Here is a 27896-nt window from a genome sequence, read left to right on the forward strand (position 1 = left end):
CCCAGGTTCCCATTCTGAAGGTTTAGGTTAGTCATTTAGTGTTAGGGGGCTTGTCTGCATGCATACACAGAGCACAGGATTCTCCTGCTGCTGTGGCCGAAGGGATGTGAAACCTATCATGGTGTTACAGTAGGGGCTCACTGCAGAGTGAGGGAGGTTAGTGGTGCGGGGAAGGGGCCTTGGGGACTGTGCAGAACATGCTGTGGGATGCACGTGGGAGGAACCAAAGGCAGGAAGAAAAAGATCAAGGTGATTTTGGAGAGGAACAAGTGTGGGAAATGGAAGGTCAAGGGCATGAAAGGTGCTGGTTGTATGTCAGCAGGCTGCTGGTGAGTGTGCTTGTCTGTCCTGGGTCTGTGTGTGATTGCTGTGTTCTGACCTGTTCTCTCCTTTAACTCTGTTTCTAACCTGCTCCCTGGGTGGGGGGACTCAAGAGATGCCTGAGTGCCACCTGGTGTGGGACCTTGGGCCATGGGGGCTGTGTGGGGAGATGGGAGTAAATGGCAAGCGTGTGCCAGCAGCTGTAGAGCCAGGGCATGTGTTAGTGTAGAACAGGGGTCTGGGTTAGCCAGGTAAGTGGGAGCCAGCTGGTGAAGCAGCCCTGAGGCCAGGCTGGCTGCACTTACAGGTCTGTTAGGCAACCAGGGACCAGAGCTCCTGTGAGAGGGACTGGAAGGTCCTTGGGGTGCACGGGGGACCAAGAGACATGTCTGTAGTGTGAGTGCTGCCCTCTGCGGGAGGCAGCTGGAGACAGACGAGGCCCTGAACGCTGGTTACTGGAGATACTGGTGCCTTAAAGGCCAGTGCTGGTGAGTGCATGCGTGTTGTGGGAAAGGTGTCAAGATAAAAGATATTTTTGGTTATTTCAGGAAACGTATGAATGTTAGTGATTATTCTACTGTGGTTAGACTGTGTTCTCCCAGCTGGCATCAAGTTAAACAGGAACTCAACTTTACAAACTTCTGCTGAAGTCCCCAGGTTCCTTGCTGATGGGAAAATATTCATCCAGAATAATTAAAAAAAACAACTCTGAAAGGTCATAAATGACAGGAACCTTCTATCTTGTAACTCAGTTTTCTTAAAGCAGCTTATGACAAGCTTGCCATAAGCTTTTTCTACGTAAGGCTGATCCCTTGAGAAGCAAGAATGAGTTAAAATCTAAAACGTCTAGCAGCTAGCACAGCAAGTGTAAGAGGCTGAACAGGATGCCTGGTATTTTATGACTTTATTATGGTCTCCAGTGCTTTTTTGATTGTGCTACCCTATTGTGGCAGTATCTCAAAGCTTCCTGCCTGTGACTGTCTTAGTTTAGAGTAAGTAAGCACAAATTATGGTAAAACTTCCTTTTTTTTATTGAAAAACATGGGCAGGAGTAAAGACATTATTTACACAAGTTCCTGACTGCAGCCCAACTCAGGAATATATGACCAGCAGTATGAGTAAAAGGAGGTGGGTCCAAGACATAATTATGGAGGCTAACAAATGGTTAGATGAGTACCACTCCCTGATGAACGTGGACCTTCAGATAAGATCAGCAACTGAAACGAGAGAATAAGAAAAAGAAAATGTAAGTATGCACTGAGTGGGCTGAAAGCAACAGCCCAGCAGCAAAGTGCACCCAGATTTTCCCAATTTTTTCCCCTGATTCTCTAGGGGGAGAAAAGAGGGTGTAGTTGGGAATGAGGCACGTGGCAAAACGAAGCCTCCATCCCTTCCAGCTGCAGCGCACCAGCAGCCTCCCTGGGGCAGGCCCATGCTCACCGTTCATGGGCATCTCGTCGATCTGGGTGGAGTAGTACTGCTCGATGTCCCGCAGGATGCGGATGTCATCGTTCTTCACGAAGTTGATCGCTACACCTTTTCGCCCGTATCTGCCTGAGCGGCCGATTCTGTGGAGGTGGAAGGAAAGAGAGACTGGAGCCACCTCAGGGAAGAGTGAGCCAGCTGCATTCCCTCATGGGAACAAGCTTACCTGTGTATGTAGAGTTCTCTGTTGTTGGGCAAGTCGTAATTAATGATCAGGGACACCTGAGGCACATCCAGGCCTCTAGCCCAAACATCTGTTGAGATGAGGACTCGGCTGCAAAGAGAAGGGGACAATGACTCCTGTTGCACCCCTCTGATGGTGTGTGAGGTGCTGAGTTGTCTTTCCAGCACTAGGCCTCCCCACAGCATGCTGACAGCATCCACAAGGCTGCTGTCCCATGCAGAATTGCCAGCCTTCAGGGGAGAGACAGATAGTGCAGAGCCAGCTTTCATCTATCTTCCTTGATTTATTTTAAATGCAGCAACTCCCAGCCTGTACTAGCTTGCTGAAGAGGCCAATTCGATGCCTACAAATAGGAGTGTTCCTCCTTGGAGGGTGACTATCCCCCACCCCTGAGATACCATAAGAAGATGGATGGGAATCAGAGTTCTGATTTTAAGCTAGAGTAGGAACAAGGCCTTGAGAGAAAGGTTTAAAGGAACCAGTCTTAGAAGCCTATGAGACAATTGAAGAAATCCTGACCTGATGTAGCATTGATGTAAACACTGTTCAAGGGATTTACCTTGCACCAGATCTGAACTCTTTCATGATGGATTCTCTCTCCTTCTGTGGCATGTCCCCATGCATGGATGACACTGTGAAGTTGGCTTCTCTCATCTTCTCTGTCAGCCAGTCTACCTGTGGGTACAGCCAAGCAGCCTGGCTTAGTTATTTGCTGATGGCAGCCAACTACGCAAGCTGGGCTTGGAGAATGTCTGAACACACATGCTGGTAAGGAGTGAGAGACACTTTAACAAGCATTACGGAGCTAATGGAAGCTCCATTAAGCGTTATGGAAGTAAATAGTCCTTACAGAGCATCAGCTCTATGACAGGCTTCCATGAACTCCCAAAGGAAAGGAATTAAGGATGTTTATTCAAAAAGGGTGGTTTTGTTTTTGGGCTTACAAACAACTACAATAAGCACATTCTTATCCAATGAGTTCTACTAGTCCAAAAAGGCAGCTCCTACCAACTACATCAGTGCTGCTGCCTGTAACCTGTTGTTTACGTTAGGCACATCCTAAAGACACATTTAAGCTCTCTTCTTACTGAACAATTCCCAACAGGGGAAACAACTAGGCCTTTTAGCTGGGTTTGTCCTAGTCATCCTCTCAGAGGAGACCCTCTTTGTGAGAGGACTAAATATTGTTATTCCTCTCACAAAGAGGAATAAATTCCTCTTTGAGAGAGGAATATATAATGTATCCATCTGGTGGCCACCGTACCTTTCTCTTGGTGTTACAGAAGATGACAGCCTGGGTGATGGTGAGTGTGTCGTAGAGATCGCACAAGGTGTCGAACTTCCATTCCTCCCTCTCCACAGCCACGAAAAACTGCTTGATTCCTTCAAGGGTCAACTCATCACTGTAGGGGAGAAGAAGAGCTGTAACGTGCCATGAGGAAATGAATACAGACAATAACACAGGTAAAAGGGGTGGCTGTGGTTTAGCAGAGCTCACATCTCTGCCCTGGGTGTAGTGGGTTGCACCGAAGCAGACACTATTATATGAAGTCCCTGGAGAAGTCTGCTCTAAGAAAGGCCTCAAACATTACCTGTGCAACAGAGACATGAACTTGGGCACCCTCTCTGCTTTAGACAGCTTCCAAGGGAAATGCTTCTGTTCTCATTATTTTTACATTCAAACATCTTAGCAAAAGAGACTGATCAGATAAGAGGGAGGCCCTCCCAGCCAGACTGCCTACTTACTCCTCTTGATTCTTGGCGAGTTCAGTAACATCTGTGGCAATGCCAGATGTAAGCTCCACCTCCAGAATCAGTCAGCTTTAAGCTTTCTAGCCATACTATATTATAGCAAATTAACAGAAGATGCCTCTGGAGGAGCACAGGAAGCAGGGAGGCCTGGGAGGTGGATTTCCAGAAGAGACTGCTCTATGTGGAGAGATGGGGGAGTCAGGCTGAACAGCAGCGAACAGAATCGGATGAGGATTAAGTCAGACAAGTCTGCTGCTGCTTGAAAGTGGGACACAAGGACATCTGCAAATACCGAGTCAAACTGCACTGGTGAGAAGGAACACTTGTCTCTCTCACATTCCAAGAAAACTCACCGTTTGACCAAGATGCGAATGGGGTCGGTCATGAATTTGTTGGTCATCTCCAGAATTTCATGAGGCAAAGTGGCACTGATCAGAACCACCTGCGTAGCTGGAGGCAAGTATCTGTACACATCATAAATCTGCTCCTTAAAACCTGCAAAAGCAAATCAGGTAGCATAGGACACTTAGCATGTCTTTCTCCTGAATATCCTCTTTTTTCACAGTCTGAGCTATGAGAACAGTGACTGAATCAATAACTCAGCCAGCATAACCCATTGCTCACCTCTCCCCAGTTCCCCACACCTGGACATGGCTGCGTTGCGCAGTACAGTACAAAAGGCAGCACTCAAGAATTTTTAACTACTGAAAATGACACAGCACCTGAATTGGACAATTTAGGCACGTTACGTAGTTTGGTGCAGCCTGTAATGTAATTGCCTAGCTTTGGCAAAACCAGTTCTTTTTAAGGAGCGGGACTAACACCTGGGACACAGTGGAATCTCAGAGTTGAGTAGAAAGAATTGCTTTACCTTTATTCAGCATTTCGTCTGCTTCATCTAAAACCAGCATTTTGATGGCTCGAGTCCTTAAACTTCGACGCCGAATCATATCTGTAAGATTTCATTTTGTAAGATGAAAAGGCTCTGACAGCAAGCGAGCCTACACTGCTCTCAGCCCGTCAGTGCATTTTGCTGGAAGGAGGACAGGCACTGCCCCTGCTGCCAACAGGGACTAGTGTTTGGTGAGGGAAAAAAGCACACCCAAGAGCCACTGCATGCCCTACAACCATGGGCACATCTCTGCCATTCAGCTAAGGGAGCATGAATTGCAGGGAAGCTCTCAGAACCTCACCTGTGGGAGGCTGTTTGGTAACTGCACACAGGTGAACCAGTCTCCCACAGAAACTGCAGCTGGATGTGAAAAATGCAAAGTGCTACCTGAACTTTGTGTCAACAGAGTGGGCAAATCTGCCTCCTGTTCGAAGGAGCACATTGCTTTGTGTAACTCCTTCATACTGTCATAAAAAAGTACCTGCTCTAAAGTGTGCTGTTCGAAGCCAACAGTTTGGCAGCCACCAAATTGTTTTTTGCATTTTTATGTCCTTGCACTTACGGAGACTAACTCTGTGTTCTCCCAGTGACAGGTATTCACATAAGAAAGTGTTGCCTGTTCCTCAGAGATACAGAAGATGTGAGCTTGAAGGCTAACACTACCACTGGGCAATCACCATTACCAATAAATATAAAAATCTTTATGTCGTGAAACTAAGAAGTACAGTTGTGTGTACACCTGATTTAAGAAAGAGCTAGGGAGGGCTAGTACACAGAAAATATGGGCCTAATTCTGACATTCAAACAGACCCAGCTCCTCTCTCCTCTAAGACTTTAACCTCTTTCCTAGGATTGCAGTATCTTCCCTGTTAAAAATTACCTGCTAGCACAAAAAAGAGTAAAGAACCATTCAACAATGAAATGCAAAATATAAACAGAAAATCCCAATATTCTCCCCACTGATTTCTCTGATTTCATATATTACTCCAGTAAATTCAGACTTATCTCTTTTGAATCTAAGTGCACAAAATCTGCAGTGTTCCCCTGGCTCAACTCATCTGAACCTGGAGGGCTGCAGCCTCTCAGAGCTCCTTACCGAACACCCGGCCTGGAGTGCCAGCTACAACGTGCTGCCCATAATCCAGCTTTCGAATGTCTTCCCCCACATTGGTGCCTCCAATGCAGGCGTGACACTGGACGTTCATGTAGTCCCCCAGAGCAAGAAGACCCTGTTTTGACACAAAGGATGGATTAACCAACTGAGCTCTCATGAAATTTGTTATATGTGAAGAGCTTTGAAGCTGCATGGCCATTCAGTATTTTTTTCAGAAGATGTAAGCTCAATAAAAATACTATTTTGTTTTAGTTGTTACCCAAACCTCCTCAAGGGCAGGCTTTCAAACACTGAGGACTCAGTCTCTGGGGATCATAACTGCTTTACAAAAATACTGTCCTTAAAAATTCAGGTAGGAAGGTGTAATACCTTAAACAACACAGCCATGGAACCAAGAACGGATATAATACAGATGGGAAAAACAGCCCTATAGCATAATTTCTTATTCCTTTCAGGAAAACATGTAAATGCTTCCAGAAAGAAAAAGCAGAAGCTGCACTCCTAGCTCTGCTGGGAAACACCTGGGAATTGGCAGCAGGCCTTGCAAGTGCTTTACAGATGGTGATTGAGGTGCTCCTACCTTCTGAATCTGTACTGCCAGCTCCCGAGTTGGTGCTAAGATCAGGGCCTGGGTCTCACGAACCTGACAAGAACAGGCAATGGTGGCAGTTGGTCACGTGGCAGATAGCATCCAAGCGTAACAGGCAACAGATGTCACGGTACTCTGAAACGTCACACTTCAAGGATTCATCATAAAATTTTGTGCTAAAACCTAGTGTTTGCATGGGTCAGTGCACCTAGAGAGCTGCTCCCACACAGAGCACTTACACAGTAACAGCTTCTTACATTAAGTTGCTTTTGACAAGTCTGGTTTTGGGTGGTTCTTCAGTTGACAGCTCGCTTTTCTACCTAATTGCTGAAATTACTTGTAGAAGTGTGTACTCATCTTACAGGAGACTAGAAAGAAACTTAAGCGACCAAAATTTCCTATTTCCAGTTCAGATAAAAACCTTGCACTGCACAAAAATAATGTTTTGAAGTGTTGGATTTGAAAACTACTGTGAGCACTTTACAGAAACAAAGCAAAAAGCCGACCTTTTCATTCACAACACGCAACGTTTATTTTTACAACCCCAGGCAGTGACAGGTGAATGGCAATCTAGGCTTTACTTAAAGGAGTAACAGCCCACAGAAAATCATTTTACTCATCATCTACACACTTGAGTGGATATTTCAAAAACAATTAGATGGACATGGTACCACTGAGTAAAACACAAGCAAACATGTCAGTCACCAGTCTGCATTTGATTTTGTGCAATGTATGCAGCTGTTCAGATGGGTCGACAATGCTGTTAGGACTGCTGAGGGCAAATCTGCCTGCTCAGAGATTAACTTAGCCCTCTAACAACAAAAATAAAACTGTATGAATGAGGTCAGCTATTAAAACCAACTTCGTAAGATTTTTTTTCTGAATGTATTTCGTCAAGGTGGGTTTAACAGCTAAACTAATGAAATTTTCAGTCAGAATTTTGCCTCAATTTTACTGCCCATAACTAAGAGTTCAATGGAATGCTTCATTTGTTCGCTCTTAACAAACAGAGGCTTTTATGATGATGAATCTATTAATTAAAAAACAACAAACAACCTTTCAGCACGTGAAGTTACCTGTATATCCAAGCACTGCAGAACGGAGATGGAGAACGTTGCTGTTTTTCCTGTTCCGGACTGTGACCTGAGGAACAGATGTTTGGTGAACGCTCTCCATTTCTGGATAAACAACACACGCAATTTCAACACATTCCACCTCTCTGCCCAAAGGAACTGCCATTCATTTGTTGAAAACAAGTGAACATTGCCACAAAGTTTTGTTATGATCACAGTGTGGTTTGCAGGCAGACAGCTTTAAAGACTGTAGCATCAGGGACAAAGCACTGTCTATTCCAGGCTCCCTGGCTCTGGCATAGTTACTCTTTATCAGATCAGTACTTCAGCTTTCTGCCATCTGTCTCGGAAGATCTTTAATTTTTTTAAAGGAAATGTTAGATCACAGAATCCAGCAGTGGCTTAAGTTGGATGGGACCTCAGAGATCACCTGGTTCCATCCCCTGCCATGGGCAGGGACAGCTCCCACCAGGCCAGGCTGCCCGAAGCCCCATCCAGCCTGGCCTTGAGCACCTCCAGGGATGGGGCATCCACAGCTTCTCTGGCAAGGCGCTGCTGTGCCTCACCACCCTCACGGTGAAAAATTTCTTCCTAACATGCAATCAAAGCCTATCCTCTTTCAGTTTAAAGCCATTACCCCTTGTCCTATCACTCCACTCCCTGCCAAAGCATCTCTTCCAATTTTCCCATAGACCCCTTTAGGTACTGGAAGGCCGCTATAAGGCCTCCTTGGGACCAGCTAAGCCAATACAACCCAGAAAGCTGCCAGTTCCCACTAGTGACCCAGCAACACCTTTCCCAACGGCAACCACATCCGTTTTTATACCACCAGAGACAACGCACCGGCTTTCCCCCTGCCTATTCACCCCCTTGGCAGGCCTTGCAGACAACGAGCGGCCACCTACTGTGCAATCACGTCCCGGCCCTTGATGATCTGCTTGATGGCTCTCTGCTGGATGGCCGACGGCTTCTCAAACCCTGTGGGAACAGCCGTTAGGGGCCCCAAAACACACACCAACACCCCCATGGCCCCCAGCTCCCTTCCCTTCCCCTTCTCCCCTTCCCTTCGCTTCCCTTCCTCTCCCCTCCCCATTTTCCCTTTCCCTTCCCCTCCCCTTTTTCCCTTTCCTTCCCTTTTTTCCCTTTCTTTCCTCTTCTCCCCCTCCTTTTCTCCCCCTCCCCTCCCCATTTTCCCCTCCCCCCCCCCCCTCACCGTAGGCGTAGATGCCCCGCAGCAGGTCCTCCCGCAGCCCCATGGTGTCGAAGGTGGGCGTCACGTCCACCTCCTCGCTGGTCTCGAACTCCACCTTGGTCATGTCCTCCTCCTTCATCAGCCGCTTCCTGGCCGAGCCGCTGCCGCCGCCCGAGCCCGCCGAGCCCGACATGGCCGCGGCCTCCCCCGCTGCCTCCTCACACGAGAGACCAGGCCGCGGCGCGCACTGCGCATGCGCACGGGCGGTGTTGAGGGAGCCAGAGAGGGGAACGCGCATGCGCGGTTGAGGGAAGGGAGGGCGGGCGGTGGTGCCCGTGAGGGGTGGGTGTTATTCCTCGCCCTCCGGTCCCGTCGGACATTTTCTGTTCTTCCCGCACCTTTTTTTTTGGTCCTTTTTGGCACCGATCCGTCTGGTGAGCGGCGGGAGGGTGAGAGGGAGCGGGGTGAAGCTGTGTCAGGGGAGGTTTGGAAATCGTGGTGTGTTTGTGGTGTAAAAAACGATAATAAGGGGGGTGCTGGTGCTTAAAGGGGCTGCTTCGCCTCCTGCGCCTGCTGAGTTTCTCTTCTCCCACCCTCGTTTTTTTAGGAATTTGGAGGCTTCAAGGCAGCACAGGTGGCTCAGCCCCTTGGCATGCCAGTATCGAGGCTGTTGGTACTCCTTGGGATGAAGGAAGCAGGGAGGTTTCCTCCATCAGGGATCCCACTGGTCACCCTCACCTGCAGCCCCCCCAGGTGCTTCCCCCTAACCCTGCATCTGTAAGTCGTGGCCAGCTCCTTACACAGGGCTTCATTTCTACATCACATCCATACAACGTCTTGCAGACACAAATCCAGCCATCGCACCTAGAAGGGTTCCTCTGATTCCCCCCAAAATACACTCCTAAAGAACGGGTCCTGCTGAGAGCAGTTCAGGCAGAGATGTTTCATTTCACAAGGGAGTGATTTAATAGATGTTAGTTGAGGGTGGTGACCTGGGGAGTTTTCTACATGATGGTCATTTGTTGGGAATGGTCTGGACTTCACCTGCTGCATGGTGACTGAATGGCTCCCTCGGGAGCTGCTTGGGTAGGAGCACGCCCTTTGCAGGTGGAATGGGACAATAAAGCTGAACAACAGAGCTCTTAACTCTGGTCTTTTTACAGAGGGGAGAGGGATGCATATCTTAGCAGAAGGAAAAAGTCACCCCAATTCTAACACTGGCTTCAAAAGCTCTGACATCTCTGTGCCACTTGTGACTGAGGTTGTCACCCTTTTAGCACGTGGAGTGAATTTCATCCATATTTTCATTGTTTAATGTCATATACTTTTTCTTCTTGGTGCTTTTAATCCCAAGGATTGACTGTGCAGTTGCAAATGCTTTCGAAGTAGCTGCTTTAATGCACTAAGGTGGAAGAGGAAAGGCCTTCTCCAAACCTGGAATGAAATTGGCGCTCTTGGAGATGTCACCAGCTCTGTTTTGGCTTTCTGGCAATGGATCCTGCTCTTTGAGTCAACATGGCTGAATCTCACCTTTGAGTCAGGGAGGGCCAAGCTGACCTCAGCCCGATTTTAACTTCTAGGCCAAACAAAATGTTGTCTGGCTGTCCCTGTCTGACAGTTTTCAAAAGACCATTGCATGCTGTATAACTTTTGTTGGCCTTTCTGTGGATACGGCATTTTCACGGGTGTGTAGGGAGACCCAAGTATATGGTCTGTTGCTTCCAACTTGCTCCTTGTCATTGCCTGAGAGGTGGTTCATGACATTTCCCTCCTGACAGTTTGCTGTTTTTGGAACTTTCCCCAACATTGATGGGATCCCTGGAGCTTCATTATTAAAAGCTGTCGGTGTTTCTCTGCCTGTTCTGTCCTGCTGACTTCCCTCTGTTGCTTTTTTACCTGACATCACAGGAGATTGAGCATCCTTCCTGCCAAGCTGTGTGAGCCCACATCTCTCCAGCGTCAGCAACAGCACTAGATTCACCAAACCTGAATTTGTCGTTGCTGTCTGAGCCCTGGAAGAACTTAAAGGAGATCCTCAAGGTCCCTGGTGCGGGCTTTTCTGGTGGTGGTGAGTGAAGTGCCTAACTAACCTGATTTCCTTTTATGATAAGATCACCCGTATGGTGGACCAAGGGAAACCAGCTGATGTGATTTTTTTGGACTTCAGCAAGGCTTTTGACACGGTTTCCCATAGGATCCTACTGGACAAAATGTCCACCATACAGCTAAATAAAAACGTCATACGATGGGTGAGCAATTGGCTAACGGGCAGGGCCCAAAGGGTTGTGGTAAATGGGGCTGCGTCAGGCTGGCGGGCGGTCACCAGTGGGGTCCCTCAAGGCTCCATTTTAGGGCCAGTACGTTTCAATATTTTTATAAACGATCTGGATGTAGGAATAGAGGGTATTTTGAGCAAGTTTGCTGATGACACCAAACTTGGAGGAGTTGTGGACTCAAATGAGGGCGTAAAGGCCTTACAGAGGGATCTGGACAGGTTGGAGAGCTGGGCGATCACCAACCGCATGAAGTTCAATAAGAGCAAGTGCCGGGTCCTGCACCTGGGACGGGGAAACCCTGGCTGCACGTACAGACTGGGCGACGAGACGCTGGAGAGCAGCCTAGAAGAGAGGGATCTGGGGGTCGTGGTAGACAGCAAATTGAATATGAGCCAGCAGTGTGCCCTGGCAGCCAGGAGGGCCAACCGTGTCCTGGGGTGCATCAAGCACGGCATCGCTAGTAGGTCAAGGGAGGTGATTGTCCCGCTCTACTCTGCGCTGGTGCGGCCTCACCTCGAGTACTGTGTGCAGTTCTGGGCACCACAGTATAAAAAGGACATGAAACTGTTGGAAAGTGTCCAGAGGAGGGCTACGAAGATGGTGAAAGGCCTGGAGGGGAAGACGTACGAAGAACGGCTGAGGTCACTGGGCCTGTTCAGCCTGGAGAAGAGGAGGCTGAGGGGAGACCTCATCACAGTCTACAACTTCCTCGTAAGGGGGTGTCGAGAGGCAGGAGACCTTTTCTCCATTAACACCAGTGACAGGACCCGCGGGAACGGGGTTAAGCTGAGGCAGGGGAAATTTGGGCTTGACATCAGGAGGGGGTTCTTCACAGAGAGGGTGGTTGCACACTGGAACAGGCTCCCCAGGGAAGTGGTCACTGCACCGAGCCTGTCTGAATTTAAGAAGAGATTGGACTTAGTCACATGGTCTGAACTTTTGGGTAGACCTGTGCGGTGTCAAGAGTTGGACTTGATGATCCTTAAGGGTCCCTTCCAACTCAGGATATTCTATGATTCTATGATTCTATGATTCTATAAGTAAGCAACCAGGCCTTCCAGCAAACAGATCTGGGTGGAAGAAGCACTTGCAGGCAGGTTTGTGATCAGGGGCTGGCTTTGGCCACTCCAGGGCTGGGGAAAATCTGGGACGGATTATGATCAAAGCCTGTTTGTGATACGGGGAGTGTCTCTAAGACTGGAGGGTGATCAGCTGGTGTAACAGTAGAAATGTTGGAAGAGGGGGGAGAGCAACTCCAGTCTGTGTTTTTCTTCCAGAGGCCAAGTAGCAGCCCAGAGGAGCAGGGGAACCTGGCAGAGGTACCCGCAGCCTTGGGCAGGGCGCTCATGGTCCCCAGGAGTGGGCTTCAGCATGCGGCCGTCACCTCCTACGCGAACAAACTCCAGTGCCTCAGGTAAGGCAGGCTGCTGTGAGGAGGGCCCCTGTGTGAGGTGCGTGGGGTGTCTCTGAATGCCTCGCTCGCTGTGCCTGCAGGATCCAGGTGAAGCAGATCTGCAGGGAGAGGGACAAGGCAAGGCTGGACCTGGAGAAAGCGGAGAGACGCTGCCTGCAGCTTGGCAGGGAGTTGGACGAGCAGTACATCGCCCTCGAGCACAGCCAGGGCAAGCTCAAGTAGGAGGGACTCTTTTGTTTGGGCAGGGGAAAATGGCTTTCCTGTGGGTGCCCACAGTCTCTTCCTCCTGTCCCAGTTTTCCTTTCTGAATACCTCACTTGCTTGGCTGTTGTATCAATGGCAGAGAAGTCCCTGAAGACCTCTTATGCTATGTGCATGTCATTTATGGTTCCAACATCCCTCCCCAAACAAGTTCTTGTCTTCTGCTTTTTGTGGGGCAAGCGGGGATGCCTGGACCTCAGGGTAATCTGTGAATGTGCTTCAGTCACGTTGCTTGTCTGTTCCAGGGATGTTCAAGCTGAGATGCAGGCAAAGGAGCTGCTTTTGCAGCAAGCACTCAACCATCAAGCAAAGCTGGAGGCTGATACACAGCTCCTCCAGGGCAAAGAGGCCAGCCTGCATGGAAGACTGAACCTCATGATGAGGGTGAGTAAAACCGCCCTGGATGAAATGTCCTCACTCTAGAGGAGGAGGCAAAGTGGAGGTGGTGATTAAGACAGATAGTTTGTCGTGCTTTTGGTGGGAACAGCAGGAGTTTTAAGGAGAAAATATAATTAGCCACATATGTCATGAATTAAATGAATGAATTAAATGAATGAATTAAAATACAGAGCTCGTTCCCTTGCTGTAACATTATTCAGGCCTCGTGTTTTCTGTGGGGAATGATTTGGCCCTTAGTAGCACCTGAACAGCTAATGGCTGAGGCTAAAATTGTGCCAGGGACTGTGACAGGAACACAGACAAACGTGTCCCTGTGCTTGGGATGTTCCCAGTGCAGGTCAACGTACTCATGCAGAAAGAGCTCAGGACTTGACACTTGTTGTCTGTGAGGGAAGCCATAGGTTTGTGAAGCAAAGACAAGAGACAAGCCTACAGGGCTGCCTAGCTATTATTCTGCAAAACCCACTCCTGCATCTGTCCTTTGGAGGGACAAGCCAAACCCCAGCCCACGTGGTGTGTATCAGCACCGTGCCGTCCAAAGCAGGGTCTCCCGTGAGCTGTGCTGCTTTCAGCCTGCTGATGTGCCAGTGTTTTACAGCTCCCTGTTGCAGGCCCATGACTGATGAACCCATCCTGCGACGTGAGCACCCACAACATCAAGAGAATCTTCTCCCTTCTGTCTGCAGGAGAACACACAGCTGCAAAACAAGGTCAGGGAGATGACTGAGAAACTGCTGGCCTCTGAGAAGCTGGTGCTGGAGCTGCAGAAAGAGCTCAACCTCGTTGTGCAGGACAAGGTAGCCTTTCTTTCTCTACTGTGGTTAAGTAGGATTTTTTTAGGAACTTGTCAAAAGATTGACCCTTTTCTGTGAAATTTTGTATATTACAGCTCAGTTGTGGGTTCCCCTCCACCCCAAATTCATTTTGCAAATTAATGACAGCCTGGAAAGAAAAATTACTTTTGATTTAGGCCTCATAAAGTCTGAAAGAAAAAGAAGGAAGAAAGTTTGCAAGTGTAGAAAATTAGACAAATTTAAAATTTTCAAGTGAGAACTTCAGAATTTGGTTTTAAGAAAAGAAAAGCTTTCTTTTTCACGAGTACTGAAGTAAAGGGTTAGTTGTTAGTTAGAATTGGTAGTAAAGGGTTCCACTGCAACGAAGAACCTGGTGAAATGGATCTGGGGGAAAAAATGAGTCTGTGTTCTCAGGAGCCAGTTTGGAAAGGTCAGCCTGCCTGTAATTTGGTGTCTCTGACACGAAGAAAGATGCATTTCCCCCCTCCTTCTGCATTTGACCCATCGTACAGGTGTCAGGAGGAACCCTTCTCCTGAATCTAAGGGCTTAGCACCAAAACAGCAATGATTTTTGTAGAGCTTTTGGCTCTCCATTTGTAGAGATGCTGGTTTCCTTGATGAAAAGTGTTTCCTTGTGCAGCTGGAGCAGGTGGAGCCCCACAGCCCAGAGCTCCTGACCCCGAGCGAGCGCTTTGCTGAGATCGTGCTGGAATACGAGCGGCAGTGCCAGGTACGGGCGGGCAGCTCTCCAGCAGAGCTGCTGTGGCAGCACAGCTGTCATCTGCATGTCTGTGGGGCTCTTTAGCCTGGGGCAGAGGAGTAGGGGGCAGCTGTGATCAGAACGTGGAGGCAGGGGGTCCCTCTCGCCTTGCTCAGCACCTTTTGGCAGGAGGCACGACACAGCCGTGCCCCTGGTAAAGCAGGCTGATGCCTTGTCCCACAGCTTGTGATCCTCTGTGGATTGGTTCCTCTGCTGGGGTACTGGGAAAGGGGAGGGGATGGGCTGTAAATTCCCACTTTTCTGTAGCCACGGGCTGTGTTGTCTGGGGACTGTGTCGCTCCAAACCACTCCGTTGCAAGGTATTTCCCCTTAAATACAAACAGGAGGCTGTGTTCCTCTGGAAGGGATGCTGTCAGCTAAATCCTTTCTTGTTTTTCCCTTTCCTCTTTCTGGTCCCCATTTCACAATCCCTGCAAAACTCCTTGCTGCTGGACTCTGCTAGAGAGTCAAGGTGAGCCCGTCCAGCTACCTGGTGTGTGTGTGCTTCTGGCGTTGGTGCTGTGCTCGCTGCACCTCCTGCATGGCGCTGTGCCCAGAGCTTTGGGCTCTCTGGGATGTGAGCACAGCCTCCGTTGCCCTTCTGTAATTGTTAATGGTTTGCATATTCTGCATGTTGTGAGTTGCTGGGTGCTCTCTGTGTTGGCTCCTGAGCGTGCAGAGTCCAGCACTTCCTGCACTGTCCTTGCTTCCAACTTCTGTGTGTGGCTGGGGACCGCCACCGAGCAGAGATGGTGGCTTATTGAGTCACTGCAGCAGGGACTGGGATCTCTGCGTTTGCAGCAAAGCCCTTTGGATTGAGCAGACAGCCCTCCTGAAGCTGTGGTTAAAGGCAGACGTGCTGGAGCAGTGCTCCAGGTGGCACCAGAGGGTAGGAGATGTTGGAGATGCTTGGTGCTGGAAGTGTTCCTGCAGCTGAGCTGCCCCAGGGTGGTTCATGCAGGTGCTGCTGGATGGAGATGAAGCCTTTGGGTTTCATCTGCCCACGTGAAAGCACCCGTTTGGGTTTCTCCTTTCCCTTTGCTGAATGCTGGCAGCCTTCCTCCTCCTCCTCTGTCTGCTCTTTTGTTTAGAATGGAGATTAAGCAAACTGCCTCTGCTTTTCTCTAGATCTGCTTGGTTATATTTTTAAATTGGGATCAGTGGAAGCCCTTTAGTCTCTTGCAGCCCATCAGTTTTCTGGATGGGGCAGCACGTGGGACATAATTTGACGCCCACTCGAAGTGGGTAGTGCGGAGGGAGGCAGGATCCCTTGTCTGCTGTTACTTCAAGCAGGTGCCCAGCTCCGGGTATCCACGTGGACGTGGCTCACTGCACAGTGTGGTGTTCAGCTCTGGGACTTGCTGTGGGGCGATGTTGGCACTGAGACCAGACAGAGGCCAGCTCAGGAATGGGAGAGCTCTCTGCCCTCAGCAGGTGGTGGGACCTGCCCTATGCCGTGCTTCCCATGAGATCAGCACCCTCTCACCTGCTGCCACCAGGAAACATTGCCTTGTGGGCCCTGTGTTGACTTTCATTTCTTTTCTGGCCTTCCAAATTTGTCATCTCTCTGTTTGGAGAGGAAGAAAATCCTGCTGCCTCATTCTCTGCCCATGGTGACAAGGGAGGGGCTCTGCCCTTCATGCTGTGAGAGATCCTTAGTGCTCCCAGCTGCTGAGAGACCCAGTGCTCCCAACTCACGGCCCTGGAGAGCTTCACAGCTGTACTATAACCAGTCTCTGCCTCAGGTGCTGTGGGACCAGAACGGCGTGCTGCGGAGGGAGCTGGAAGCGCTGCGTCTTCAGCTGCAGCAGGAGAGCAGGGCCGAGCGAGGGCTGCCGGCTGCAGGTGAAACATAGGAGGGTTTGCTGCAGCTCTGTCTTGACAAGAGCAAGGTTTCCCGGTGGTGGGACTTTCACAGGAGTGTGGTGTGTAGTAGATATGTGGTATATGTGATATAGTGAAGGGGAAATGGACTGGGGGTTGGGAGGTTCAGGTTGAGCATTAGGAAAAAAGTTTTTGCGCAGAGGGGTGATGTAGCCATCGCGGGACTGGGACTGCTTGACACGTAGAAGGGGGATAGAAGGGAGATCTTTTGGGATTTGACTGGATGAAGCTGTAGCCATCCTGACCTAGCTTTGGTGATAGTCCTTCTCTGAGCAGGAGGTTGGACTAGAGAGCCAGAGGTCCAGACTCCAGCACGTCCTGGGGTCTGTGCCCATCCTGAGCATCAAGCACAGGGGCAGTGGATTCAGTCCTGTCTGCAAACCTATCCTCATAGAGCTTCTCTCTCTATGTGCCTCTCTCCCAATGCTCTGGCTCCCAATTCTGCGTGCACAGAGACATCACTTACAACGGAGCAACTCCGAGAACAGCTTCAGGACCTGAAGGTGCAGCTGGAAACCAAGGTGAGAGCTGTGGGAGCAGATGTCTGACTTCTCAGCACGACTGCTTGGTGAATGGAGGGGGAACACCTGTCTTCCCCTGCCCATTTCAGCTGGTAGGAAGATGTTGAGCCCTCGCTGGCTGGCAAAGGCTCTGTGGATGTCTCCTGTCACCTTGCATCCAGCTGGGAGCTGTGGGAGCAGCAGCTCCTCACTGCCACCTCTTGGGCAAGGAATTGCTCTGCAGGGTGGAGGAAGGATGGAGGAGCTGCAAATAATGATGCCCCCGCCTCTCCCTTCTCTCCAGGGTCCCAGTACTGCAAACAAGGAGAAAGGGGAGCAGTGCTGGCTGCTGGGGAAGCTGGGACCCGCTGATATCTGCTTGTTAGAGGCTGCTAAGTTCAGCAGGCACCAGGAACCACTAAATCTGTCTGAGTTAGAGCTATTGGAGGAGAGGAGGAGCTCTCAGGAGAATGGTGCTAACATCCCAAATTTTGTCTCTCTCCAACAGGTAAACTATTATGAGAAGGAAATCGAGTTGATAAGGCAAAACTTTGAAAGAGAGAAGAAGGACAGCAAAAAAAGCGTCAAGGCTGAGATGAGCAAGGTGGAAGGCCAGAAAAGAGACCTGGAAGAAACAGTTGCAAGGTACGAGGCAACTCAAAAATGTGTGCAGAGACTGGAGCTGGAGGAGGAGCTTGAGATTGGGCAGGCCAGGGTCGGAACACAGCTCCTTGACGATGTAGGCTGTCCAAGGCAGCAGCTGCACCAGGAAGGAGAAGAGCTGAGGACACATTGCAGGGACAGAGAGGGCCTGGGGTCTGGTATTGTTCTCTTTTTTCATCAGTGTTTTCTTATGATCTTTCTCTTGCTTTGTTCTTCAGCAAACTCGCCTCTACTTCCTAGATCATTGCCATCTGCTGTCTTAAAAGCAGCAAAAAATGGCTTAATTTTCTTTATTTGGCCAATGTAGATTGGTTTGCACAAGAGTGAGGTAATCACTGAATGGATGATCATCCTTTGTATGCTTCTGGTTCTGATTCTGTAACCTCCCCAGGGGACAGAATGGGTTTGTGGAGGAGACTGCAGAGGAATTGGGCAGGAAACTGTTCGTACCTGTCCCCTCCTGCTTCTCAGCACACCCCATGACTGCCCCCAACCTTACCTCTTGCCCCACTTGCCTCACTGTCCCTTCGTATTCTTCATGGCCTCTTGCCAGGACCAGAGTCTGCTTCAGCAGCACACAAGAGGAGGATTTTGCTAGGTTGCCAACCCAGTTGTAGGGTAAGAGGAGCTGAGATATGGGGTAGGTATAGGAGAGTTTCTGGCAGAGCAAAGGAACAAGCCCAAATAATAGAGAATAACAGAAGCTGGAACCAAAGCTGAAGGCATTTGTCGTGGAGAAGCAAAAGCTTGGTACACAAGGGGCTGCATTTGGGAAGGAAGCAGAGGGAGCAAAGTTAGGTTTGCCTTCACCCAGCAGACACAGCTGTTCCAGCTATTGTCCTCTGACGCTGTGTGTCCTTACTCCCTTTTATTTCCCTTCCCTTGAAGACCTGTTCCTTCTCTACCTCTGGCATCTCCTGATTGTCCCTACACATTTTGCCTGAGCTATTGGGTGGATGTTTCTCAGATTTCTTTAGTTCTTGATGTCCTTGCAAATGGGAATAGAGCAGGGAGCCTGCATAGGATGCCAAGAGCAAACTGGGCCTTTGCATGATTTTTCCACGATTTTTCTCATTCTGCTGTCTCTCCCTGCAGGGGAGACCTGTGTTGGCTGCTGAAGGAGAACAGCTTGCTGAAAAGTCAGCTTGGGAGGCTCCAGCAAGAGCTGAGGGAGGCAAGGAAGGGCAGCAGACATGATGAGTAAGGGAGGAACCAGCTACGGGAGGCTGGCGGATGGGTGGACAGCTAATGCTTGTAAAAGGGACTGCCACTCAGGTGCATTTACTAGATTTCTGCTGTCTCAGTCTGCCTTTTGATTACTCATTTCCAAAAACCAGCACTCTCACCCACTTCATTCCACATGAAAGCTGCTTGTGCTGGGCCAGGCCTGGCTTGGGCAGGCCAGAGGAGAGGGTTCAGGTTTGGGGAAGGCACTGGGGACAGAGGTATGCTGAGGGTGGGATTCTCAGTTACATCAACTTTCTGGTCAGGCTGCTGCCTTAGGAAGCTTGGGATAGGGACTGGGTTCACCCACTGAACTGTAAATCAGGGAGCTGGGTTTCCATTGTGGTTGGTTTCAAGAGTCTCTTAAGCTGGTTTTCCCACTGCACTTCATCCCCTAATCAGGGCATTTAGGCCTCTGGCAATGTTGCAGGACTTTGGGTGTCCCCAGTTGTTTTCCCTGAAGTAGGCTGAGGCACCCAACACACTCCAAAGTCAGTTCAGGACCATTTTGGCCAGGTTTTGCTTGGTTTTGCGGGCCAAGACTGGATGTGTGGCTCCCTGAAGTGGGGGCCGCGTTTGTGGCTGTCTGGCTTGAAGCTGATGATATCCCTCTCCCTGACAGGAGACACGTGAGTGAGTTGGGCAGAGAGGAGGTGCAAGAGCTGGCTGAAACACCGGAGCTGATGGAGTTGGTAAGAAGCCATTAACACGGACAGACTCTTGGCTGGAGGGTTTAGGAGGGCAAAATCTGCATCTGCCTGTGGAGGAGAACAGGAATGCTTGCTTCAAACATCCAAACCTAGTTTTGCTTTTAGAACCAGCTTCATTTTATAGCTTCTCAAGTAGGGAACGGATGTGTGACAGAAGCTTGTGAAGGCCTTTACAGAAGAGAAAAATCATACTTACTACAAAGCCTCTGGAGAGGTCCTTTTTACTTACTTGCACTCATTCCCCCAGAAGTTTTGCTCGCTCCCAGTCTCAAACCCACGTGCTCACAAGCCCTTGAACGTGTGTGTGCAAAAGGCCTGGCCAGGACTGCTTGTGTGTAACATGGATGAGTGTTGGATGCTGTCAAGTTCGTTCCCATTCCTGGGATTCCTTGTGACTCGGAACCGCAGACTGCTTTGTGGAAATACCTTCTGTACCTTCCAGGGCCATCACCTGCAACAGGGAGGGCCTTTGCTGACCCTTGCTGAGTTCAGCTTCCATAAACCTTAGACCACAGGCTCAAAATTTAAAATCTGCTGTCTGGTTTTCCTCTTTGGGAGGAAAGCTGTTGCCTGTTTTCCTGGGAGGCTAGCAGGAGCTGTGTGTGGGCTTTATTGCCACCCTGGTGTTAGGTGCAGGCTTCCTGCTGATACGTTATTTGTGCTGTGGTCTGTCAGACCATGGGCCAGCTGTTGGGAATGATGCCCTGGGAACAGCGTCTGGGGGCTGGTGTCCTTTGGTGTTGGAGGCTGCTCTTGTAGCCCTTGTTCCATTCTTGTTGCCTACCTTACCATTCGTGCTGCGTTCACACCAACCTTAATATTTCTGTTACGCATCTCTGCGGTCAGACCCTAGTCCCCCTTGCTGCTTTTCCTGGCAGCCTCCTCCAGGGTTATCAGCTGCGTGGGTTTTCTTAACCACGAATGCAGCTCCTGAACACAGCTGCTGGGATTTGGTCGGGTTGGGAAATGAGGGCACATGTCCTAGGTGTACGCACGGTCCTGCAGTCACAGCAGAGTTTGTGGTTAAGGACCCAGCAGGGACAGGTAAAGTCTCTGTCACTGCTCATCCCTCTCTAAACATCTGCATTTTTTTTTTCCTGAATGTTTTCCAGAGTGAGAAGAGCAAAAGGGAGGTCTCCCAGCTGAACACCAAGCTGTGTCAGCTGAGCTGCGAGCTCCCTGAGCATGAGGCCAGCCACAGCACCGGCCCTGCCACCGCCCAGCTGCAGAGCCAGAGGCTGGTGGAAGCTGAGCAGCTGCAAGGAGCGGAGATGGCAGCAAGGCCAGAGCACCACGGGCAGCATGCAACGTGCTGGACGGAGCTGGAACTGCTTTGGCAGCAGCTCAGGGCCTCGCAGGAGAAGGTGGGTGCTGTTTGGTATCAAAACAGGGTGGCAGGCTGCTGAACAGCCCCTGTGGGGTTGGTGTTGCCCTGCTCAGGGCCGCGCTGGGCACCTTCCCCAGGCAGAAAGGACTGTCCTCTTCCTCTTTGGGGTAGACAAAGGACACTCCCTCCTGCAGCTCCCAGCAGTCTCCATCCCTGGCTTTGCAGGCTGCCTGGCAAGCACCTCTGCCATGGTCCTGCTGCTCTACTGTGGGCGTGCTGACATGAGAGCTGGGGGTGCTGCCTGAGCTCTCCTCTCACCTGCAGCACACCCTGGGGCTGCCCCCTTGTTGGCCCAAAGCTGTAACCAGCTCTCTGCCTTTCTGTGTTGCAGCTTTTAGAAGCCAAAGCGAGCCTGAGCCTGGCCCAGACTCGACATGCGCTGCAGCTGCAGCAGGCCAAGGCGCAGATGAACAACATGGTGCCAAAGAAACAGTTTGAGCAGCTGCAAGCCAGCTTGAGGGAGGAACAGAGCAGGGCTCGGTGGCTCCAGGAAAACCTCCATCGGCAGGCTGAGCAGGCACACAGGCAGCTGCTCAGGACGCAGGTAAGCGAGGATTTGCAGCTCAGTCACGGGTGCCAGAGGGAGCGCTGCCAGCCTGGGAGGTGGCTGAGGTCACCAGAGGTTTGGGTGGAAGATGCTGCACATCAAGAGCCCTGACAGAAAATGCACTTGATCTTCAAATTCCAGCTGCAGTTTTCATTCTTCATGAACCCAGTCACCAGCCTGTGCTTGAGGAAGAGCCCTCCCCACTCCAATCCACCTACCCCAGGCCAGATACCTTCCCCCTTAGTGGGGCAGGAGCCATGCAGGGAGACGCTGTGCTGGCTCAGGCCTGGGAAAGAGAACTTGAGCCCTCTACGTGGAGACGTAGCCTGCATGGAGTGGGGTGGCTTTATCTGTAGAGCATTGGGTCAACAAGGTGTTGGGGTTTTGTGTGTTCATCCTCTGTTTCAGGACACTGTGATTCAGTCAAACTGACCTGGGCACGGATGGAACAAATCATAATTAAACATCTGGACACAGAAACTGCATCCAGGGAAATTTAATTTTCTCTCTCCCTGGGTTTTTCTGGGCACAGCTGTGAGAAGGAAGACCATTGGCTTATTTTTTTTCTTTTTAACAGAAAACATTGCTGGGAGAGCTGTGTCTTGTCTTAAAATAGGTTGGTGCTGACCTAGGGAAGGTTTTGGGCTCTAGGCACTCCCTCACTGCTCTTGCATCCTGCTGATCCCCCGTTCACCCTTCATAGAATGGCTCAGGTTGGAAGGGACCTTAAAGACCATCCAGTTCCAACCTGGAAGAGAAGAGTGTGAAGATCTGTGTGGTGTGGGGCTGCTGGGGGCCGGGTGGGTGCTGGCACAGCCCCACGTTCGGCTTCGTTGCCCGCTGCAGGAGGAACACGAGCGTCTGCTGCAGGCGGCCATGGAGCAGGCGGAGGGGCTGGAGAGCGAGCTGAGGAGCGCTGAGGCCGTGCTGGCAGACAGGGCAGCTCACCTCAAGGACACACAGGTGGGTGCAGGAGGGGCTGGAGCTGCGTTTCTCTGCCGTGCTGGGAGCCCCCTGAGGGCACGCTGAGCCTTAAAGCTTTCCCATCCTCACCGCAGGCCCAGCTCTCCAGGAACAAGCTGCTGATTGCAGAGCTCCGTGAGGAGAACAGGGGGTTTGCCATGGCCCTGCAGGCGGCAGAGCTGAAGCAGAAGAGCACCGAGGAGAAGAACCAGGTGTTGGAGGAGCAGGCCTCGGCCCTGAAGCAGCTCATCGGAAAAATCACACCGGCGTCTTTGAGTGTGTAGTGGGGCGCCTGCTGTGGCAGCCATGCTGCTGGACCTGGCCCGGACTTGTCAGGTGTGGAAGGAGAGATCTGGCTGGGTTGGGAAATGAGCTTTGTCCTCCCTGATATTGCCAGAATTTTCCTGGGTAGAAAGTAGAAAATTGAGACCAGAGTCCTTCAAGGAAGGTCCTGAATCGCTCCTCTGCAGAGGGTTGCTGTTGGGGCCACCCTGTTACATGTGAAAAGCCAGGGCAGGAGAGCTGCAGGTTCCTGCATCTGGCTCACTGAGCAGGAAAGCTGCATCGTGGCACTAAAATGTGTGCAATGCTAGCAGCAACTCCTGCCATCCTGCCTGCTCTGAATTTCAGGAACCTCTTAAAACAGATGCTGAACTCTCTTATTCCCTACAGTTCCTCTTGGGCTCTAGGAGACAGAGCCTGAAGCTTCCTAAAGCCTGAGCCTAGGATCCAAACCAACATCTCTGTGGTGAGCAGGCCAGAGGGGCTTCTCTTCCAGTTTGAGACTCCAAGGCTGGGGGCAGCACTGGTGGCTTTGTACTGTACTTCAGCAAGCCGTCCTCACTGCGCTTCCTCAGAGGAGACCAGGAGGCAGGGTAAGTGAAGGGCAGCACCTTGCCTTCCTTGTTACTCTTCACACACTGACACTGAGTACTGCCAAAATAAGCTGTTGAAAAGGTCACAAAGCACTTGTGTGAGCAAATACCAGCTTTATTGATCGGCATGGGGTGTTACCCTCTGTGTGGAGGGATGCATCATTGCCACTACATCACTGCCTTGCTTTGCGCAGGGCCAAGGGTGTTTAGGTGGGGGTTGAAAGGACTCCGGGGGTTCTGGGCTGTGGTGACTACTGCAGGAGAGAGACAAGCCTGACTGCATCAGGGTAGTAAAGCAGAGGCTAACTCACTACAAGCAAGAAGGCTTAAATATCAAGCTGTTGTTGGCATAAGAATAAAAGGGGATAAATTGGCATGACAGCCACTCAGCTACTGCCTCTAATTCCCATTTTGGCAGGGCAGCCCCTTGCCATGGGGGACAGGACAGGACAGGGACAATGTGAGGAGAGGGCTGGAGACTGACTGAGGCCTCTGGTCTAGGGGTGCTCTTCCTACCATAGTGAACAGCTGAGATTCCTCTTGCTTTGCCTCGGGGGCAGCCCTGATTCTAGGGGCTCCCAGGGAAACTGATGGCAAGGAGGGAAGTTCATGCAGGGTGGCAGAACAAGTCAGGGTTAGCTCAGGGATGTTCCTTGGCTGAGGCTGGGAGAGCAGTGCAAAAATGGCCTGAACACTTGATCCTCTACCTACGTTCTTCCCTAAGGTATTGGGTTCTGGCTAGGGAAACCTGTGATCTTACACAGAACTTATGTTTTTAGAAGCGTTTCCTCAGCCACTACTCAAAACTGAGCAGTTCCATTATGAAAACTATAGGGAGAGCAGCTCTGCCATCTTACTGTTTTGATGCTTAAAATCCTTAAAACCTTCTGCTCCCTCTCCCACCCCTCCTCCCGATAGCCCCCAGGCCCTACCAGACCAGGGTGCTGGGGAAGGTGACCCCATAAAGAAAGGGGCACAGTCTGCAGTGCTCATTCACTCAGCACCTTAAGAAAGCACATTTATAGGCCTCTGGGAGACAAAGCTGTGTCTAGTCCTGGAAAGCTCTTTCAGCCTGACCTGACGTGTGGAAGAGTTCAGAAACACCTAAATAACCAGTGAAGCAGCGCCCTGCAGGGACAAGATGGGTTGGCCCAGAGATCCAGGTCAGAGAGTGTTTAATGAACAGAACATTGACACTTGAACTATAAAAACTGAAGACTGAAGCAGCTCTTCATTTTGCAGCTGTGATGTTCTCCCAGCTTCCCCAGCCCAGCTGGTCAGCCTCTTTCTCCCGAAGGCACGGTGTGAACAAAGAGCTGCTCCAAGCCCAACAGCATTCACAGAACCTGCATGTAGCTGTGGGGCGTGGATACAATGGCAGGATTCCCAGGCTTGCTACATTACCAGTACGCACCCTTTGGTCACGCAGCGCTGGCCAATATGGTCTGCACACTTTATAAACTTGGAGCTGGTCTTCACTCCAGGCTGTTACATGGAGCTGCAGGTGCTCTGTGCAGAAATGCTGAGGTGGCTGAAGTCCTGCACGCACCAGGGTTCGCTCCCCATTATGCACAGGGCATCAGGCAAAGGCTGTCCCTCCTGTCCTGCACACTTAGGAGAGGATGTGCTCCAGGACTCCTTGTCTGATTAACTGCTCGCATTTCCAACGGGGCAAGAAGTGCTGCACGGAAACACAGACAAGTTTTTCCCTGAAATCCAGGGGTGCCAGATCAGGCAGGGCTGAACTGCAGGCCTGGGGCACGTCATGGGAGTGAAAGAGAAAAAGGAAAAGAACAGGAAAGGGGTTAGGGCCACAGGACCACATGCTTTTGTCACAAATACCTGGCTGTTCTTCTTCAACAGGACGGTGGTTCCATCTTCGATCTCAAATTCTCCATAGTCCTTTAAGCACCGCACCTGCAGAGCAGAGGGGCAGCAGTCTCTGGATCAACAGACCTCACACAGCAAATACCTCACAGCACTGCTGACTTAAAACACATGCTCCAGAAGTCCAGGTACCCTCTACCTGATGTTCTCTTCCTGCCTTTGCCCGGAGCAAGAAGCACCAGTGAGCAGACCCAGCTCTCCAGAAACTAAAGACCAGCCCTGCAGAATAGCAGCAGCATTTCCAGGAGGACCTCCCCACACACACAGCAGGAACTGCCTGTCTGTTAACACTGAAACAGTCTTAAAGAGCAGGCTGACTGCCACCATGTGTTCTTTGTAAGAGAGTAAAGGAACAGAGCACTTCAGCTGGTGCCTGGTACAATTTTTCACGTGCTCTTGGATGGTTGCATCAACTGTGTAAAATTATTTATAGTCTCACCTATCAAAGTCCATTTAAAATAACAATAAACATCGCCTTGTTCACAACCCATAACGTGGGAAGATTTCTAATCACTCCAAAGAGTTATTTGAAAGGAAGAGTTAAGTTTCTGCAAAATAAACACTTAAACTTTTTACTGTGGTTCAGACTCTTCACCCCTACCACACCAGTTCCCTGCAGGCATATAATTCATGTTTCAATGTAATTTGAGCCCTCCATAAGAGAAGAAATAAAATACTGGCAGGAAGAGTTTAAACTGGAAAGCATCAGAACTTGTGGAAGCTTTGGTGCTCTGGAAGGCTTTACTCAAAGGACTTCCTAATGGGGAGGGAGGTAAAAATATCTGAAAAAGGAGAGACAGCTGGGCAAAAACTGTTTGTTCAGACAGAAATTGCCGTTCTTCCACTTACTTCGATGTACAGGCTCTTGGGAGGCTTTATGTCCTGCGTAAGGTCCAGCCCCTCCTCTCCTCCTACTGACCTCATGTAGGTAGCCAGGGACTTTTTGTACCGATTGAACCACTCCACCTGCAGACATCAACAGCAGTGCCTCAGGCAAAGCCATGCAGCTCGTGCTGACGGGTGCCTGAGGAGCGAGATGCAGTTTGTGCTGTCAGACCTCTGTTCCTGGCAGCCAACAGCGAATGCAAGTTCGTCTGAAGGGAATAACTGTCCAGGACACAGAGCAATCTGGACTCAGGCTAGCACACATGCAGAGAACACCACGAGCAGCTCTGTACTTCAGTCCTGAGAGAGAATTTGAGAACAGCACGTAGAGGCCAGAGTTCTGCTGGCTGTGAGTGGGATCTAATGAAGGCCACCCAATCCTTTGAATTGCCAGGCATTACCTGTACTCATTGTACATTCAGGATTGCACCCTTAGAACATTTCGAAACAGACTGACATTTACAGAAAAGCACATGAAGTGCCTTATTTTTTTAGTAGGGACGGGGGAGGGTCATCCATTTTTGACTGTACTAAACAATCCACTGGGGAGATTTAAGTGGAAGGAGGGGAACGGTGCAAGACGAGGCAGACTCACTTCTTCAGCCGACATGTGGAACTGGATGGCGTTGGGCAGGATGCTGCCGTACTCCCACCTGAGTGCTCGGATCCGCAGCAACCGGTCGTACCTGGGGCAAGAAACAAGGGGCACGAGCAGCACCTTCACCATACCCGGCTCTGCCCTCAGAGCAGGGGGCAAAGGCTGTGGTTACCCCACCCTCCTCCCTCTAAAGGAAGGGATTTTTGGCCTCGTTGTTAATTAAAACTTTCAAAGCGCAGGAGCAAGTGGTCTTCCTCCTGGTTTTTGGTGATGCCAGCAGGGAACAGAGGCAGCCCCGTTGGCTGGACAGAGGAACCGAGGGCAGGTCGCTCTTTTTGGGGTCCCCAGCACCCCTCCCCGTGCTCCCTAAGGCACTCACAGATAGGCCACGATGCAGCGCTGGTTCCTCAGCAGGCAGCAGTGGCGAAAGCGGATGAGGAAAATCAGATCCGTCCGGCCCGCCTTCGCTTCGGACCTGCGAGAAGAGCCGCGTTACACCGGGACAGGACGCGATGGGACGAGACGGGACCCCCTGGACACTCCCCCGGCACTCACACATCCGCCTGGTTCTGCTCGTACAGCGCCCGCATCTCCTCCAGCGCCTGCCGCAGCTCCTCCGCCTGCAGCACCGGAGGCAACTCGGTGAGGACGAGCCCCGGGGGGCCCCATCCCGGCCCCGGTCCCCTCCCGGTGTCCCCTCCCGGTCCCCGCTCACCCGGAAGGGCGGGAGGTGCCCGCCCGCGGCGCGCTGCAGCTCACGCACCAACCCCACCGCCCGCTCTCCCGCCATGCCGCCGCGGCGCGCGCGCGGGAAAGCCGCACCGCCCCGCAGCCAATGGGAGGCGGTCGAGGGGGCGGGGGGTGCCGAGGACACGCCCCCCTCGGGGACCGCCCGGGCGCGCGCGCGCGCCGGGGGTGTGCTGAGAGCGAGCCGGGGGTTCCCGCCTTACCCCCGAGCTGGGGGGGACACCTTGGCATTGATGGTGTCTGCTGTTTTTTTTTTTTTAATTGCACTTTAAAAATCCTTTTTAAATTGCATTTTTAAATTACGTTTTTTAAAATCGATGTTTAATTGCGTTTTAAAAATTGCATTATTTCGTTTTTAAATTGCGTTATTAAATTGCATTTTTAAAATCGAACTTTTTTTTTTAATTGCGTTTTTAAAATCGCATTCTTTTGTTTTTAAATTGTATTTTTAATTTGTATTTGTCTTTTAATTACATTTTAAAAATCGCATTCGTTTGCTTTTTTAATTTGCATTTTTAAC

General features: G+C 50.7%; 3 protein-coding genes across 3 annotated transcripts; 1 reads left to right on the plus strand and 2 right to left on the minus strand.

The window, feature by feature from the left end:
- Nucleotides 1-1287: 1287 nt before the first annotated feature.
- On the minus strand, nt 1288-8831 carry EIF4A3 (eukaryotic translation initiation factor 4A3). Its single transcript, XM_082757299.1, has 12 exons — nt 8624-8831; nt 8316-8388; nt 7414-7480; nt 6329-6391; nt 5731-5863; nt 4614-4694; nt 4096-4237; nt 3255-3393; nt 2550-2665; nt 1973-2080; nt 1762-1889; nt 1288-1538 (listed from the first exon to the last, which is right to left on the minus strand). Exons 1-12 carry the CDS (start codon nt 8793-8795, stop codon nt 1522-1524), a joined length of 1239 nt encoding a protein of 412 aa, XP_082613425.1. The 5' UTR covers nt 8796-8831; the 3' UTR covers nt 1288-1521.
- Nucleotides 8832-8995: 164 nt separating this feature from the next.
- Nucleotides 8996-25629, plus strand: LOC309877079 (uncharacterized protein). Its single transcript, XM_082758158.1, has 18 exons — nt 8996-9036; nt 10511-10670; nt 12156-12292; nt 12373-12510; nt 12799-12937; nt 13639-13749; nt 14387-14476; nt 16252-16351; nt 16844-16911; nt 17399-17535; nt 18649-18753; nt 19400-19469; nt 20600-20851; nt 21206-21418; nt 22268-22384; nt 22480-22720; nt 23057-23259; nt 25123-25629. The coding sequence occupies exons 3-16, from the start codon at nt 12225-12227 to the stop codon at nt 22666-22668; spliced, it is 1797 nt and encodes a 598-aa protein (XP_082614284.1). The 5' UTR covers nt 8996-9036; nt 10511-10670; nt 12156-12224; the 3' UTR covers nt 22669-22720; nt 23057-23259; nt 25123-25629.
- On the minus strand, nt 23385-27419 carry GINS1 (GINS complex subunit 1; the record flags this gene model as incomplete). Its single annotated transcript, XM_082758064.1, has 7 exons — nt 23385-24940; nt 25102-25176; nt 25996-26112; nt 26627-26717; nt 27009-27104; nt 27185-27249; nt 27345-27419. 7 exons carry the CDS (start codon nt 27417-27419, stop codon nt 24872-24874), a joined length of 588 nt encoding a protein of 195 aa, XP_082614190.1. The 3' UTR covers nt 23385-24871.
- Nucleotides 27420-27896: the final 477 nt, after the last annotated feature.

Source organism: Aythya marila (assembly GCF_965140915.1).
Source record: "Aythya marila genome assembly, chromosome: 3".
NCBI lineage: Eukaryota > Metazoa > Chordata > Aves > Anseriformes > Anatidae > Aythya > Aythya marila.